The sequence below is a fragment of the Littorina saxatilis genome, linkage group LG12 (assembly GCF_037325665.1).
Source record: "Littorina saxatilis isolate snail1 linkage group LG12, US_GU_Lsax_2.0, whole genome shotgun sequence".
Taxonomy (NCBI): Eukaryota; Metazoa; Mollusca; class Gastropoda; order Littorinimorpha; family Littorinidae; genus Littorina; species Littorina saxatilis.
Genome location: NC_090256.1, coordinates 81,766,924 through 81,785,107, shown reverse-complemented (window position 1 = coordinate 81,785,107; position 18,184 = coordinate 81,766,924). Strand labels below are relative to the sequence as shown.

General features: G+C 43.1%; 1 protein-coding gene across 1 annotated transcript; it reads left to right on the top strand.

The window, feature by feature from the left end:
• The first annotated feature begins 531 nt into the window (after positions 1–531).
• Positions 532–18,000, top strand: LOC138982924 (serine-rich adhesin for platelets-like). The gene is made up of 3 exons (XM_070356319.1): positions 532–2,576; positions 13,718–16,282; positions 17,044–18,000. The coding sequence occupies exons 1-3, from the start codon at positions 1,661–1,663 to the stop codon at positions 17,142–17,144; spliced, it is 3,582 nt and encodes a 1,193-aa protein (XP_070212420.1). The 5' UTR covers positions 532–1,660; the 3' UTR covers positions 17,145–18,000.
• Positions 18,001–18,184: the final 184 nt, after the last annotated feature.

The window sequence follows — 18,184 nt, the reverse complement described above, 5'->3', positions numbered from 1 at the left end:
ATCGTGCATTCAGTCATTTTGTTAACTACACATCGATAGGCTTCCGTTCGAAACTTCTCAGTGGTGATCGGAGATTGACGCCCGACCAAAGCCTAACTGAAGCCCGACGGAGCGGTTATGTATCTCCGTCGAATAGATGTGCGATCGTCTCTTCCTGCCTGAAGTTTTAATCATTCACCTGTAATCTTTGAGCTCTTGAATTACCTATTTGTTCTACATCCTCCGTGCCCCCCCCCCCCCCCCCCAACCTTTTCCGTCTGGGAAGCACACACACACACACGACACACACACACACACGGCACGCACACACACACACACACACACCCACACCCACACACACACACACTTTCCCTAACCCATCATCACCTCCGACCACACCGCCACCCACCCACAAACAATACTACCATTTACCACCTCACGATCAGACCTATGTAATGGATTTCCGCAGGACTAGATAATCGATCAGCACCCAGCAAAATCCACAACACATAACACAGCCAGTACTACTATAGAAGCCGCTCGATCACAATTCACCGGCTAACAACTGTGCCACCGAAAATAAACGTCGCTACACTATTAGCAGACCTTTACCTGACTTGGTTTAGTCCGTGGCGGTCCCTACTAAACTGTCGCATGTCCGCTCGGCTTGGTGACGTACATACCCGTTGACATGCACCCGAGGTCTCGATACCGTCTGATTGCCAGTTAATCCACCCCGTTTTTACCGGGTGGCAGGAGATTGCTCGTGTGTGTAGGAAACATGAATGTGCTGAGGGCAAACTGGGTGGAATCCCACCCGGGATAAAAACACGGTGACAAAGTTTGAAAAGAACTGGTTTTGTTTTTACTTGTGAAGCCAGGATTTCCGCTTTCGTGGGGTAGTGAGAACCAGTGCTGTTTTTTTTCTCGGATATGGTAACTTGTGATACGGATTTGTAATGACAAAGTTTATAAGCAACCGCACTGGTTTTGCTTTTACCCGTTGAGTCAGGTTTTTCGAGTTTTGTGTCTCAGTGATAATCCGTTTTTTTTAATCTTTTTTAGCACAGCCAGATACAGCTGGCGTATTATCGATTTTGTTGTTGTACAGTGGAGTGGTTTTGGACCTGTAGTGACAAAGCTTCAAAAGAACTGGGTTGTTGTTTTTTGAGAAGTAAGGTTTTTCGAGTTTCGTTTATTGGTGAGAATCCAGTGTTGTGTTTTGAACACCGTCACTTTGTGATACAAAGTGTCAAAGGAACTTAACTGCACTCGTTTTATTTTTGCCTGTGAAGTGAGGGGTTTCGAGTTTCGTGTCTTAGTGAGAATCCACGCAGTGTTGTTTTTCGGACACCATCACCTGTGATACAGCAGGTGTGCTGTTGATTTCTTTGCTTAGATTGGTGTGGTTAGCACTGCATTTTTCACTACGACACCAACATCTTCACAGCAAAATTATAGTGTGTTGCAGATCATTGAAGCAGAATCGTGGACTTTGTCAGAACCTACTCGTTGTTTTCAGCTTCTGATAATTACTGGTCCGCAGTGCTTGTTTTCGTAGTTTTCGTATAAGCCATGCACCAGTCTTGTCTGTTTCTCAGTTTCCAGCGACGCTTGTAGACAACTTTGCATCATAATCTTCGTATCAACCAGTCTTGTTTGTTTCTAAGCTTCCGCGCACATGTCGGTGTGTCCTTTTACTCTCAAGAACCTGAAGAAAAAATCAAAATCTCAGAGGGAAGAAACGCCATGTGAGGAAGAAGAAGAAGCGACTGACGATTCGAGTCCGACAAAGAAAGGGTGTTTCGGTTGTTTCCCGACAACGTTGAAGGATCACCATAAACTACAAGTACAAAGCAACAACATGGAAGAAGCGAAGAGCCAAAACAGCACCACACACATCCAAAACACCACAGATACTAACAGTCCAAATCGTCGACCCTTAGCGAAGGGGAGAGTGTATCACTTCAACGTGATCTACAACCACGCCCGATGCCAACTGTCCGTCACTGCGGACACGGAACTGGCCCTGGACTGGACACGGGGGGCGGTGGAGAGACTGCAGCTGAGGGGGCTGGTCAACAGCTACTATCACGACAGGGACTGTGGCAGGGCTCAAGGCCTGCTGATGGAGCTGGCCAGGGTCATCGCGGGGTCGGAGGTGACTCTGGTCGTCCTCACTCGGGGTTTCGTCAGGGACTGCTGGCCTCGCTACTGGTTCTTCTCCTGCTTCAAGTCGCTCTTCTCGCCTCCTGAACAAACTCCATCTCTTTCGACAAGTAGTCCTTCCATCTCTGCGTCTGGACTTTCGTCTCCGAGGCATTCTTCGCCCAGGTCATCCACATCCTACTCCTCCTCGCTGTCTCTGTACTCCACGAGCGGTTCCTCAAGCCCCAGGACGCCTCCAGGCGGAGGCAGCTCTCCTTGCGGCGTGGTGGTGGTGGCGATAGGCCTGGAGCCGGGTGACCTGCCGGCAGGGCTCAGAGCCGAGGATGTGCTGTTCTTCTCAAAGGACTGGCGCAAGGACCACGACGTCTGGGGTCGTCTGGAAGGCTCCATGATGTCGGCCCTGATAGAGGACTGTACTTCTGGTGACGGTGAGTTGCGGTGCGGATGCCGGGGGGGGGGGGGGGGGGGGGGGGGTGGGGAGGAGGAGGCGACGGTGGGGGCTGGTGAAGGGAATAAGGGATGAGGGGTTCAAGACTGATTGACGGATTGACTGGCTGATTGACTGACTGATTGCAATGACTGACGGACTTACGGACTGACAACCTGGTTGCTAGACAGAAGGACGGACCAACACGTTTATTGTCTTCAGGTGAAAGATGCATTCTGGGACTTTTGCGCACTTTAATTTCAGGTAGGGGAGGGTTGTTTATAAAGCTAGAACACATATTTTTGACACAAGTGTGAGTCTGACGACAACCTATCAATGCAAAAATGTGAATAGGGATACAAACGCGATTCTCTCTCTCTCTCTCTCTCTCTCTCTCTCTCTCTCTCTCTCTCTCTCTCTCTCTCTCTCTCTCTCTCGCCGTCTCTCTTTCTCGCAGAGTTATCGTTCACGTTTTAAAAACTCCTGCTGATGTGAAAAGTATCCAGATCACGCGTGTAAATTTGGGCGCTAGCGTCTTATCTAACAAGTTGTAATAGGCTACACATGCCGGCGCTTAAAACTGATTTCTGATTTAGTCTTTGAAAAGATTTTTTGAGTCAGGGTACAGACAGAAAATTTTGGTTGATCTAGATGAAGACAATCGAACTGTTATAGCAATACGGCACAGCATTAAAGACATTTTATTTATACAGGGGTGGTTTAAGTCGAGTGTGTGTGTGTGTGTGTGTGTGTGTGTGTGTGTGTGTGTTTGTGTGTGTGTGTGTGTGTGTGTGCCGTGTGTGTGTGTGTGAGAGAGAGAGAGATTGTGTATGTTTTTATGTGTGTGTGTGTGTGTGTGTGTGTGTGTGTTCAGGTGTGTGTGTGCGTGTGTGTGTGTGTGTGAGAGAGAGAGAGAGAGAGAGAGAGAGAGAGAGAGAGAGAGAGAGAGAGAGAGAGAGAGAGAGAGAGATCTTTAAGGTACCCAAAAAAACTTTGGTCTTTTGAATTCCCACCTCGTAGACGTAATTAATTCGTTATCGCCAAGGCTTGCCTTCTATCGTAAGTCAAGAACCATGTTGGACCCATAAGGACGCCATATTTCTTCAAGTGACATCTGCAGTGAAAAGAGACACAATCCTTTGACATGGTTTTATAGCTGATATGACCCCTCCTGTTCAACCAATGTCGTAAATCACACAACTATCTCTCTCTCTCTCTCTCTCTCTCTCTCTCTCTCTCTCTCTCTCTCTCTCTCTCTCTCTCTCTCTCTCTCTCTCTCTCTCTCTCTCTCTATCTCTATATCTCTCTCTCTCTCTCTCTCTCTCGCAAACGTTTGCGATCATAACTACGTTGTATCCCAAACCCCCTTTCGTTATAAACCTTTGAGTTTTCGCGAATAAAACATTCTGACTTCTGACTTCTCTCTCTCTCTCTCTCTCTCTCTCTCTCTCTCTCTCTCTCTCTCTCTCTCTCTCTCTCTCTCTCTCTCTCTCTCGGACAAGGACGATATACTCTGTTCATGTGTTGTTTTGTTCTCGTCTTTGTTTGCAAGGACAGATTGTAAGACTAGGCAATGCCTAAAATCTCCATCCTTCTGTAATAAAGTTTAATCAATCAATCAATCAATCTCTCTCTCTCTCTCTCTCTCTCTCTCTCTCTCTCTCTCTCTCTCTCTCTCTCTCTCTCTCTCTCTCTCTCTAGTTTATTCAGGTGGCCGTCTCTGGAACGCTCTTCCGAATGCCTTACGGGAAGCTACCAGCACAGATTCTTTCAAAAACAAATATATATCCCATTTAATGAAAATAGTTTATTCTTGATTATTATGTCCTTTGGGACACAGTCACTCACTTTTGATTTATAGTTTTGTTTACGAAATTATGATGTTCTGCATACTATCCATTGTCTTGCAGAGTTGAAGTACTACTGCATAGTATTCTGACTCTAATTGACTTGCACATTTTTGCTTTGCACCTTGTCATGAACATTTATAAACTACAATGTTTCATATAATGCACTTATGTACATAAACTTATACTGCTTTACTAATTATGTAAGTATGTAGTAGTAGTTATTATAGTAGATTTAGTCCCTCTTTAGGGCGAGGGCCAGATGCCAAAAAGTATACCAATGCTTATTCTGTTACCCTCGTAAAATAAAGAATTGTCATTGTCATTGTCATTGTCATTGTCTCTCTCACACGCACGCACGGCACACGACTCTCTCTCTCTCTCTCTCTCGCTCGCTCACTCTCTGTCTGTCTGTCTGTCTGTCTGTCTGTCTCTCTCTCTATCTCTCTCACAGTCACACACACACTCACGCACGACACACACACACACACACACACACACACACACGGGTTTATGGCATAGTCTTGTCTCATATTGCTCCGCGGAGTATCAGGTAAATTTAAGTGCGTTGTTATTATGTCGATAGGCCTAAATAACATCATTTTATGACCTATAGCGAGAAGGGCTCATGAAATCTCCTGTGACGTTCAAATGAACAGACGCGTTTGTAGATGTACATGACTATAAAACATGGCCGCGAACTGTCGACCTGCAAACTGCGTCATTTTGTGTACATATAAGCTTAGCTTGCATAACCAGTTGATCAAAGGAATGATTCATTCGCAGATTTGCTTGAATAGTTGCAGAGACCACACCTTTGTCGACATGCACAGGTAACTTCATAAGTTGCCTTTCAATTCTGTTTGCATTAAAATGGATTTTTGTGTGGGGATAGAATCTAATCCAAGTAAAGATCTGTTCATTATGGACCTAGCATTTATGAACCTGTCAAAGTGTGTGGTCGATTTGCTGTGTGCAATGGAAGAAAGATTTGACACGCAAATCCAAACAGCTCATCGCCTTATTATTTTGAAGACATGTTCGTGGGAAAATATATTTTTCTTCATACTACTGAATGCAGCAGACATCTGAATGAGTTTTTTGTTTTGTAAATTTGGGCGTCTTGTCTAACAAGTACACATTGTGTTTGTTGATGTTTTTGTTGTTGTTGTTGTTGTTGTTGTTGTTGTTGTTGTTGTTGTTGACGACTTTAGCTTCTGGGATAAATGTTAACAGAAACCCACGAGAGAAAAAAGAAAGGCTGGCATGTTGGTTGGATGTTTTCGGTAATGTTGCCGAAATGGCCATAAAACTGTCGGCAAGTTTCCGAAGGCTTAGTCCTTATGGTCACATGTCCCCCGACCCTACCTTGAAAATGTTCGGCAATTCTGCTGAACATGACGGCAAAGTTTTCAGCAATTTTGAAATTAGTTTCGGCGTTTTGCCGACTGCCGACACCAAACGACACCCCTAAAAAGAAATGATTGAAGTTATTGAAATTTGCATTAAGTTCGTAAATTACATATACATTTATATTGTATGTGAGACCTTTAATTACAGAGACATCAATCGTTAGTCTCAAGGATGTTCTTTTAAAACAGGTAATCCTGTACTTAGAGAATTATATATATAAAAAAAAGGTACGAATATCATTTGGAATTGGATTGCATTTTACAACACCTGCAGCTATTGAGTCGAAGTCAGCTTTTTTTTCACGAAGAAAAAGATGCATTTATCACTTAAAAAATGAAACTCACAGAGTCTTAGCAGCCGGGTGAATTCTCTAGCTTTGGGACAGTTGCCGGGTAAGGAATAATTAAACGGGTAGCAGAACGATTTCTTCGGGTCGCAGCGATCTGATAGTAGCCAGGCACCCGATGACCATGACACGCAGATACCCACGCAGAGAACATTGAAACAACGGCATGAAATCAATATGTACCTGGTTCGCTACTTTACAGTGTCGGTCTCCAACGGAAATAGCAAGATCTAGATGTGTCACTTTTCAGCACGTGTAAGGGAACGTGTACGGGTAACGTCATCAAATCTAGTTTTTACGTCACGCGTTTGCCAAGATCTGCAGTCTTGGTTGGAGCAAAACAACGTATGATTTGGAACATCGGAGAGGAAAAAAGGAGTCACGGGTGACGCAATATGAGCACGTAGACGTACAGGTCTTTGCTACACGTCCGATCATCTAGAACACTGTAATGTGCGGTCACAGATGGTTGTTGAGTTTATGCATTAATTAAACAGTGAGAGCCTTTATGTATTGCTTTATTATGTGGCACGTTTCCTTTTATATTCAAGATATTTTCAAGTTCAATTGTATTCACTGTACTTTTTCAATATTTTTACTTCAAGTAAATAATGTAAAAGAAATGGGGCAAACGGGGCATTAAGCCCCCCCTTTTTTGAAACTTTCAAAATTTGGGACTTCAAATGGGAACAGCCCAACTTTAATATCATGGGGCAATTAGACTCAGTTTACCTCCATTTCAAGACCTCATTTCTCTCAGAATTTCGGAGGTCCCCTGTTACAATTACTGTACGCGTATTGAGCTCCGCACAGTCGATCACGGCCCGCAGCGCTGAAAGAGACGAAGACAACACTTTGTTTAGGCTGAAACCACCCAGATCAATCGATACCATTACCTCTTTTTGCTTCCACCCCTACGATTTTCGAATGTTGAACCAGTTACGGGCTTTTAACGAAAATCGATAAACCATGATTTTGTGTTTGTTGTGTGTGTGTGTGTGTGTGTGTGTGTGTGTGTGTGTGTGTGTGTGCGTGCGTGCGTGCGTGCATGCGTGCGTGCATGCGTGCGTGCGTGTTTGTGTGTGTGTGTGTGTGTGTTGTCAGTCTGTGTGTGTCAGTCTATCTGCCTCGGTCTGTCTGTCTGTTTGTCCGTCTCTGTGTTTGTCTGTGACTATAGTTGTGCCCTTGCTAATGTAATTTTCAGGCATTGTAGGAAGAAGAACATTCCACAGTGAACCCTTGTCGTTTTATTCGTAAGGGGTACAGGAAGGCTGATCTTTATGATGGCTTAACCTACTCAATCGAATAAACAAAGCATGTTTTCTTTATCTACAGCTGCTCCGTTCATAAAAAAAACTAAATTGAAAACCTTCCAAAGGAGAGTTCACATAGTTCACAGTGATAAGTGTTTACTAAGAGTGGTTCTTTCTATCTCCTTTTTGAATACCGACTTTAGGTTGGGTAAGGTGTATGCACCCACTCTAAAGAAGTATGCACCCACTCTAAAGAAATATGCCCTTTACACATAACCCGCAGTCATGTTCAGAAACGCTGTACTTCTCTTCTTATCTTCTATTCACTATGTGACTGTCGGGTCGTATAGTAATAGGCACAGTTGAGGAGGGCGAAAGACTGTTATACTTGTGTGAGTTCTTTGCAAAACGCGAAGTCCAAACACTGCTCTCAGCTGAACTTATGGACACTCGAATGCATGATGCAGCGTTTCGGCAAATAACTATCAGTTTTGTCTGGACCTGTTTCGTAATATGCGCAGATAATCTGAACCGAAAACAAATATGCTTGGTAAATGTTTCATCCTCGTGGGAATTAGGACGTAGCACTTCATGGCCAGTAGACCTACATGTACCTCATTTATTGTGTACCTCTGTAATCGGGCGTTTAAAGAAGACATTTATTTTCTTTCCAAATACTGCCGATTTTCACACATCTTTGACATTTGTGCTGGGAATGTGTAAGGTGTATGGCTGGCCAATTGCGAAAGGTTAACTGAGTCTACTTTATCACTGCGTGTTATCAGCCACTCTTGGCTACCCTCTGTGGTCATTCAATATTGGTCTTGTGCGGATCAGTCCCAGTCTAACCCCATAATCTGTCAGGGATTCAAGGCCAATCAAGAATGTTTGCAGTAAAAAGTTAAAGTACTTGCATCACACAGTTTCTTTAAAACATGTATAAACCCACCCGTCTTAATTTCCCTGATTGGGCCAGCGTTTCCATATTTGAGGTCGCAACTGAATGTGCCAATCTTTAAGACAGGCAGTTGGTGAACAAACTTATCCAAGTCACCACTGCATTATTTTATATTGTTTCGTTTTTGGTGATGAAACTGAACTGTATTTGATCCTTTCATGAGATCGATCAACTTTGACTTCTGATGAAAATTTTGCTTTGACTGCATGGGAAAGGAGGTTGGGGAAGAGGAAAAGTTAGCTCTAATAGGATAGGCATGATAAAGGTTATTTGTTCAGAGTATTTTGCACGTGTGTGTGTGTGTGTGTGTGTTCATTGTGCGTGCTACAATTTGTGGTTTTAAATCAAAACGGACGGGAACACCTGTGATTTGCTTACTGTCAGCATTCAGATCATTTAAGTGTTGTTGCGCCTTGTTTACTTTGTTGTTGTTGACCGCCAAGCGTTTTCAGTAGAATTGTGTCAGATTTTTCTTAAACAAGCAAACAAACAAACAAACAAAACAAACAAAACAAAGCATCATAAAAAATCCCCACGTACAACTGCAAATATTACATTTTTGTCATTACATTTTTGTCATATATTACATTTTTGTCATATATTACATTTTTGTCATATATTACATTGTCATATATTACATTTTTGTTTTGTCATATATTACATTTTTGTCATATATTACATTTTTGTCATATATTACATTGTTGTCATATATTACATTTTTGTCATATATTACATTTTTGTCATATATTACATTTTTGTCACCCATCATATGACTAAGCTCTTTCATACCAACAAGAAAAGCAGCGTAGACTGTTTACTGACACCACTACAAAAATTACAGTTTTGACCACCCACTATACAACTTGCCTCTTCATTTGTTAAGTCGAGTACAAGTAAGCCCCTCAGCTATAAGTATTCACAAAAGTCAAGAACAAGTATTTTCACACTCCAGACTGTTTTTCTTAGACTGTTTGTGTACGCTACCCTGCGAGTGTTACAATAACAGCATACTGAGTTTATGACAACAACACGACACGCCATACCACCTCGAGTGTCTTCTTCTTCTTCTTCGTTCATGGACTTAGACTCCCACGTTCACTCATGTTTTTAGCACGAGTGGATTAACAATTGTGTACGTGTATGACCGTTTTTACCACGCCATTCAGGCAGCATACGTCGATTTCGGGGGAGGCATGCTGGGTATTTTTGTGTTTCTATAACCCACCGAACTCTGACATGGATTACGTACAGGATCTTTTCCGTGCGCACTAAGCTTGTTCTTGAGCTTGCGTGTACACACGAAGGGGGCCGTTAAGTCACTAGCAGGTCTGCACATAAGTTGACCTGGGAGATCGGAAAAATCTCCACTCTTAACCCACCACTGAAGCGGCAGTGACCGCCGGGATTCGAACTCACGACCTCCCGATTAGGAGGGCGACGTCTTACCACCACGCCACTGCGCCCGTCGCGAGTGTCACAATAACAGCATACTGAGTTTATGAAAACAACACGACACGCCATGACACCTCGAGTATGACATGAGGGTTAAAAACGAACACTGGAACCACATGGTGTACGTTCGAGCTTAACATTCAGGTTAATAAGCATGCCTTATCGCTTCGGGGATTATGATGTAGATTTATGTTAATCCTTTCCAAAGGAACATGCTTAAGTCAAACTGTCTCAGGTGTCAACGTATTTCTGTTACGACCTTTCGGTGTGGAAATAAACACCCCTTGTTCGGTCCAGGCGATTTGTTTTGCAATATAGAGTGTTTGCTGTAGGATGATCGGTCCGTTCCGCTCCCTTTTATATAGGATTATTCGATCAAGACTGGGTTTTTTCTCTCCTTGATTAGTCATTAATCTTCCGCGTGACCAAACAATTTACTGATATTTTTAGGTACAGTGACCAAACACACCCACACCCACACCCACACACACCCACACCGTCACACACACACACACACGCACGCACGCACGCACACACACACACACACACACACACACGCACACACACACACACACACACACACACACACACACACTGTTATACGATTACGAACTGATTGATTATCCAACGCGTGGTTCTTTGCTTGCTTATAGGCATTTAGTGTACATAAACACACATAATACAAACCAAGACTTTAATCATCATTGTTATAATAATCTTCACTGAACAGGAATACACCTTTTTTGGTGCTTCTGATGTAATAACCTTTTAGTCTTCCCAAGTAACTCGTTAAAAGTTAAAACCGCAAGAGTAATTGCTTGTAAGTAAGAGAAGTATTGCATCTAAATAAATAAAAACCCAAGGCGGTTTAAAAAAATAATGTAAATGCATTCAAATACTGCGCCTCTTACGCTAAGTAGCGTGTTGCAGCATATATATATGACCTATGGCTGAATGACATCCGCCCACCAGTAAAGCCAGTGTAATAATTAATTACACGTTTTGTTTTGGCAGAAAGGGAAGTACGATTATGATCTTCACACGACATATGTACACGACAAATCATTATTACGTTACAGAACTAACATGTATGCAGCTGTGGCACGTCACAGGTAATAACATCGTAGAGCTTAGTGCAGCGTAGAGATTGTCACGGTATGATAGTCAAAGACTTCACGTACCCTTTGCGCTGTCAAATCGTTGACGCGGTACGACCGCGATGACTTTATCTACTGGGTTGCATAGATAGAGAAAAACAATTCTGACCGTAGTTGTTTCCTCTTCTTGATTCATACAGATTCGAAATGAAAACGTCTTTCACCAAAAGGACAGCATAATCAAATGTGTTTACTGCGAGTAGTTCTATCTGCATCCATTTGATGACGACTCACAGTTCGGGGATATATGCACTAACCGATTACGTACATATATGTCTAAAAAAAAAGTACCCCAAAAGACATTGAAATATCAGTATGGAAAAAGTAAAAGAAGGGACAATGAAATCCGAATGACAACACAGTGGTTTCAACAGGATGGAGCCCCACCACATACTCAGAGAAATCCAGAACATCCCACAGGAAACATTCTCCAATGTAATGAACAATATGGCAATGAGGATGCAGTCTGTGATTGGAAAACGGGGTGGCTACATTGATCACGTGGTGTGAAGAAACAGACGATCTCAACTGAAAGCTGTGAACTGGGGACCAAACTTTTATGAACTGACTACAATATCACGCACAAATGATTTCAATAAAGTTACTGACTTGTCTGTAGTATTGAAAGAAAATCGGGTACTTTTTTTTAGACACCCTGTATATGCTCTACAAACGTAGTCTACACCTACATTTGTAATTAGAAGTGTTCATAAAGCTGTGTTTGTTTGGATTTCTTCGATTGATCGCATTTACCAAGTACAATGTATTGTGTCTTTGTTTGTTTGTTTGTTTGCTTGCTTGTTTTTTTGGTGTTTTTTTTACCCAGCAGTTGTAGGTGGGTGGAAAATCTTGGATAATAACAAGTTTCTGCAATATTCAAAAACAATGATTAAAAATGAAATGAGCTGGGCAAGGTACTCAAATTTGCAGACAGAAAGAAGCGTGGCAGTGTCTTGAAACTGAGGTAAAAATCGTTGTGAAAAAAAGCAAATTTTGGCTTTGAAGTTCAATTTATTACGTAAACCGAATGTTCATGTTGAAGGTACATAACTACATGGCGGACTGGTGGGTGAGAGAGAGAGAGATGATGATGATGATGATGGAACTTTATTTTTCAAGGATAGAGGTTTAAGGCGACGCCTTTTCTTACAACCGGTCCTTACTTCTAATACAAATGTCTAATAAGTGATAAACAAGTAAAGCAACATGACAAATAAACAAATTAAACGAACTACCCAGCAAACAATCGACAAGTAAGCAAACAAGCAAATAAACACAAACAACAAAATGACAAAGTAAGCAACATACAAATCAAAAGCGAAACATGCAACATGTTAATTGAGGTTACACATGTAAAATGATCGACGGTAAAATTCACACAATACCGACGTTTACACTAATGCTTACATTTACAATGATTATATGGTGTAAATGATGATGATGAAGATGATAAAGATGATGATGATGATGAAGATGATGATGATGATGATGATTTGATGTTGATTTGATGTTGACGATGATGTTGATGATGATGATGATGATGGAATATCGCAACATAAATTCTACATAATACATGTAATAAAGAACATATTTTTGTAATTCATAAAGAGAGAGAGAGAGAGAGAGAGAGAGAGAGAGAGAGAGAGAGAGAGAGACAGAGAGAGAGAGAGAGGAAGAGAGAGAGAGAGAGAGAGAGAGAGAGAGAGAGAGAGAGAAAACAGTTTGGACCATCTCTTGAATTGTACCGAAGTTACGCAAGTTCTTGCGCTCATCATAAGTGACTGGTAACTGGGTATGAATTCCAACGAACCGACAAAGATCTGTGCACGAAAAACGATGTACCGCATCAACACAACGTGCCAACAGTGTGGCTTCGGTGCTTGGCAGAATGCCACACTCTCACCCTTCTAAAGCACACTTCGATAGGGCACAACCGAAATACCGTCATAAAATACGGTTGACAAGTTCCAATACGTGCAAGCCGATTCCACACTGTTCACCGTAGCTAGCTACCACTCCGGGAATGTGGGTGACAATTTAAGTGGAGAAGCAAATATATGTATACGGAACTGTGCCAATATGCTCGAGTGCAGTGTATAGCAGGAAGATTAAAATACACAACAAATCACTATATTCTGGTGAAAGTCCTCCTGAAAATAATAAGGCCAGTTATTTACATGTAATGGTTTAGCGTTATACAACCTACCTGGGGTTAAGTTTCAATTAACAGTAAGTGTTAATAGACAGGCGGACAGACAGGCAGACAGAGAGACAGACAGACAGACAGACAGGCAGGCAGGCAGACAGACGGACAGAAAGACAGACACCCCCCCCCCTGACACCTCCATCGACTCTGTGTGTGATGTTTTTGATGACTGAATAATTCCATTGTGTGAAAAGAGTTTCGGCTACGCATTGTTACCATATATGGAAACAGACCCACTGAAAAAAAACTGCACACTAGATACATAAATGTTGATTAGTTGCTGAGTTTCATTACTATTCCGCTACAACTATCGTTTTTAAAAACAAAACCACTTGAACAAATGTGGAACAGAGTAATACACATGTTGATGATTACAGTTGCTGAGTTTCATCATTATTCGGCTTCAGCTATCATTTTTGCAAACAGAACCACTTGTAAACAATGTGTAACAGAGTAATAAACGTTGATTAATACAGTTGCTGAAATCCATTATTTTTGCTCTTTTGTCAGATCTCAAGATCCACGCCGAACAGATAGAATCCCCGCGGTCTGCCACCTCGGAGTCAAGAACCAGCACAGCGCGGGATGAGTTCTTTAAAGATTTATCCCCGAGGACCGCTGGAGTCAATTCTGTTGGACATTCCTCGCCTAGAAAGAGGGAAGATCAGACTGACGTCACCAGTGACGCAATCAGGGATAAAAAGTCTGCAACGTCACCGAGATCGAAGGAAGTCAAAAATGACGTCACCAAAGAGGGAAGCCTTACCACAAATCGGTCCCACAGACATTCTTATCCAAGTTACAGTGGTGACTCTAAAAAGACGGGATCTGGCAGTTCGTCTTCTGCTAAAAGTCAGTGCGACCTTATCACAGAGAAGACCGTCTCCGAAGAAGATCCCAACAACACACACTCACCGAGACTTCAAGGATCGTCACCACGAGAACAAGGCTCGACTCAGTCCTTGAGATTGACAGCAACCCCTCTGGATATACATGGAGGCTTTCAACCTCGCGACCTCAGCTCGTCATCAAAAGAAGAATCCTCCTCGCCGAGGCACGTGCCACTGGTTCGGGGGATGGAAAGTCGTGTCGAGAAGCTGCCTTCGCTTGAAAAATCAGCCATGCGTGTTGAGGAAGGGCCGGTGGCGATGTTAGTACGGAGCCCTGATTCAGCACCAACAGGAGGTCAGAGTAGGCCTTCTCAAGTCTCGGGCGTACAACATGTGTTGGGTGTCAAGACAGATAAAGACAGTGACGTTTCTCGTGATCACACAAGCCCTCGAAGAACTGACACTTCGAAGAAACAACAGCTTGCCAAAGAAGGTCCAAAGCCAGAGAGTAACAACAACAAAACCGTGCACACTACGTCTTTAGGGGGCAGTGACATGGAGTCAGCTGTCCTGGATCGGTTGGGCCAAGCTGCTATCAGAAGAGAATCTCTGTCCAACACTCCCTTCACCAGAGTGTTTGTCAAAGGAAACACTGTGACCGTTGATCACATTTGCACATCAGGCCAAGGTCAGAGAACCGCCAACACTCAAAAGCGATCGACCGAAGGGCCCAAAGAACAAATGTTGAATGATGTTTGTAACTTCGAGGCAAAGGATGAAAACGTGAAGATGATAACTGTTAACTCTAGCTGTCAATCAAAATGTCTTCTGGAAAGAAAACCAGACGACAGAGGCTCCTCAAATATTTTACAGAATCAAGCCCATTCGCTCGAATCGTCGAAAAGGAAGACACATTCTTCTGCCGGACGTTCTTCAGTACTCGATAGCTCAGGGGGTACTGTGGCTTCCACCGACGCTTGTGATGTGCCAAACAGTGACTCCTCTACTGCTGAGACGCAGGCCAAGGATCCACAGTCAGATACCACCACATACACTCCTTCCAAAGTTCTGAAGAGGCGAGCATATACTTCCTCCCAAATGGCTCCACATCAGGGGCATTCACGACCAGAAGCAAGAGAACTACGGTGCGCCCGAGATGTGGCTAACGTTGATCATGGCTTTCAGGATGCCCAAACTACAATCACCACTTCTTCAGCGCTGGACAGGAAACATGTCGCAGAAACGAAGAACAACAGAGCCGAGCCACAAGGACATCCATCACGAACAGACGGTTCCAAAACACAGAGCTCATCGACCAACCGCCAACACACAGAACCTTTACCCGTTTTGAGCGCAAGAAGCTCGGATAAAGACAAACAAAAGCCCGCGACTAACGACCCGCAACATCTACACGACTCTGTCAAGCTGGAGATACAGCAACCAAAAATCACAGCCATCGAGGCAGACCCAACATCTACCGACTACCACCACATCACCTCAGTCGAAGACGATCACGATGGCAGCTTGAGCGACTACCTCTCGACGTCCCTGACGACATCAGACTACGGGACCATGTCTCCCAGAAACGACCTGAACGGGAGCGACTACCTCTCGACGTCCCTGACGACATCAGACTACGGGACCATGTCTCCCAGGAACGACCTGAACGGGAGCAGGCATGGAGACTCGGGGTTCCTCAGTGGCGAGAGCGTATCCCCGAGGAATAGCACCCCGAGGTCCCCAGGAGAAAAGGCTGAAGGAGGAACCAAGGCTGCTGCCAATCACATGCTAGCCACAGAGGTTTCAAACTCTTCAAGTCCAAAGGTTAGTTCCTCATTGACGCGTAGCCAAAAAGCATATGCCGAGAGTGAGAATTCAGGTGCTGCCTCTGTGGTGAAAACCTTGCCACAGCACAGCGGTAGCTTTCAAGAAAGCACGAAGTCTAGGAGCCCCAACAACAACAGCACACGAAGGCTTGCTACTCAAACAAAGGAAGAGTCTGCAACAAGCTCCCAGTCCTTGAAGAACAAACCTCAAGAACCATGGATGCTTGCCACAAACATGGACACGGATACATCATCATCTGACTCCGGGCGCAGTTTCCATAGAGAATCAGGCCTGACGACGAAGCATGTTGAGGCTCACACAACGAGAGCACCGAGTAGCAGTACCGTGGCTACACAGCTTTCTGCTCGTGCTTCCCGAACGGAGTCTGACGTCTTCGCGCGAAAGGACAGCTGGATATGTAAGAAATGTGCTACTGCTTTTGAGTTTTATTACTTGGTTTTACTACTCAGTGTACACAAAGTAAATGCCAGGAGTTAATACGCACATGAGATCATATTGAAAGAAATACACGGAGGTAACAACTAGATGTGTCAGAACTACAGCTTTTTAAATGTTATCACAGTAAAACCTCTCTTCTAGGAGCTTCCATTTTAAGACAAAATCTTTGTTTTTCAAATTGTGTCCTCAAAGGACGGTAAATGTAGCTTCGTTTTAATATTCCCCTGTTCTAAGACCTGAAACCTTTCCAATTTGTTGAGGTACGAATATACTTTATCAAAGTTTAGTACTGAGTGAAGCAATGATCTTTTCTTCTGAAATCATGCGTTTCTTAGCTGGTCGATTGGTTTCTTGGTTGGCTGCTAGGTCGGTCAGTTACTCGGTTGGTTGGTTCGAGCGTGCGCGCGCGTGTGTGTGTGTATATGTGTGTGTGTGTGTGTGTGTGTGTGTCAGTGGGTGTGTCAGTGTGTTAGTGTCAGTGTGTTAGTGTGTCAGTGTGTTAGTGTGTCAGTGTGTGTGTGTGTATGTGTGTGTGTGTGGTGGCGGTGTTGGCGCCGGTGCTTGTGGCTCGGTGGTGGTCTGATTATTCTCGTAACATGAGAAAAGTTGATGAAAGCGTTTTTGTGTGTGTGCGTATCCGTATGTGTGTACGCACGCATGTGTGTATGTGTGTGGGCTCGTGTGCGATTTTGTATTTTTGTGTGTGTGTTTTTGTTTCAGACGAAGACGTGGACAAAAACTGGACTCTGGCCGAGATACTGCTCCCATTTTATCACATCATATGTTACGCGCTGTCCACGCCTGAAATGCCCTACTTCTGATCACGACAGCGTGCACTGAATTCGCAGTTTGCACGTGCACTGATAACTTTGTGGTTTAAACACTTTTTCTGGGTACAGTTTTTCGGTTTTTTTTTGTGAAGTTTTTTTTAACTGCGATGATAGAACCAATTCCTTTAATTGCTTTTTTTTTTCTCTCAATCATCTTGTCGATTCTGTTATTTTCACCACTCTGTCCCTCTCTCTGTCTCATGTCTCTCTGTGTGTCTTTCTTTCTCTTTCTCTCTGTGTGTCTTTCTTTCTCTTTCTCTACCTAAACTATACCTCGTCTTTCTGTCACTGTCCCTTTCGTTACTTTGTTTACAACAGAGAAATACTTTTTTTTTTTTAAAGTTGTTTACATTGCGTCTGTGTTTTCTTGAATACTATTGTAACGTTTATCAGGATAATTTTAATTTTTTTTTAATATATGTTTTTATTTCAGGCGAGTGTTGCTGATTTGCTAAGTTTCTTTTTACATTTAGTCGAGTTTTGTTATTCTTTGTATTCGTTGTTGTTGTTGTTGTTGTCGGTTGTGAAGTCCGTATGTCTGTTGTTGTCCGAAAGATATGTCACTAACTGGCATATGGATTGAAAACCCAATTTAATGATTCCCTCGTGGCGCGTATATCAAATGTGTCAAATTAACTGTTACATTTTTGTTTAAATGTAGGATTATGTATCTTAATGATATAGATCAGCTGTCTCCCATTTCCTGGGTCTCTTCGTTATGTAAGTTTTTTTTATGACTTTGCGTTCTGTCGTGGTCTTGTTGCTGTTGTTGAACTTTGTTTTACAGTTTGCATTTACAACGTTTTACGTGTACATTCCTTGATTTCATTCGGACATCAAATAATCATCGACATGCACACCCATATACCCCCCCCCCACACACACACACAGAAACAAACAAACAAAAACAGTCTCACACACACAAACAAACTTCTTCTTCTTCTTCTTCTTCTTCTTCTGCGTTCGTGGGCTGAAACTTCCGCGTACACTCGTGTTTTTGCACGAGTGGAATTTTACGTGTATGACCGTTT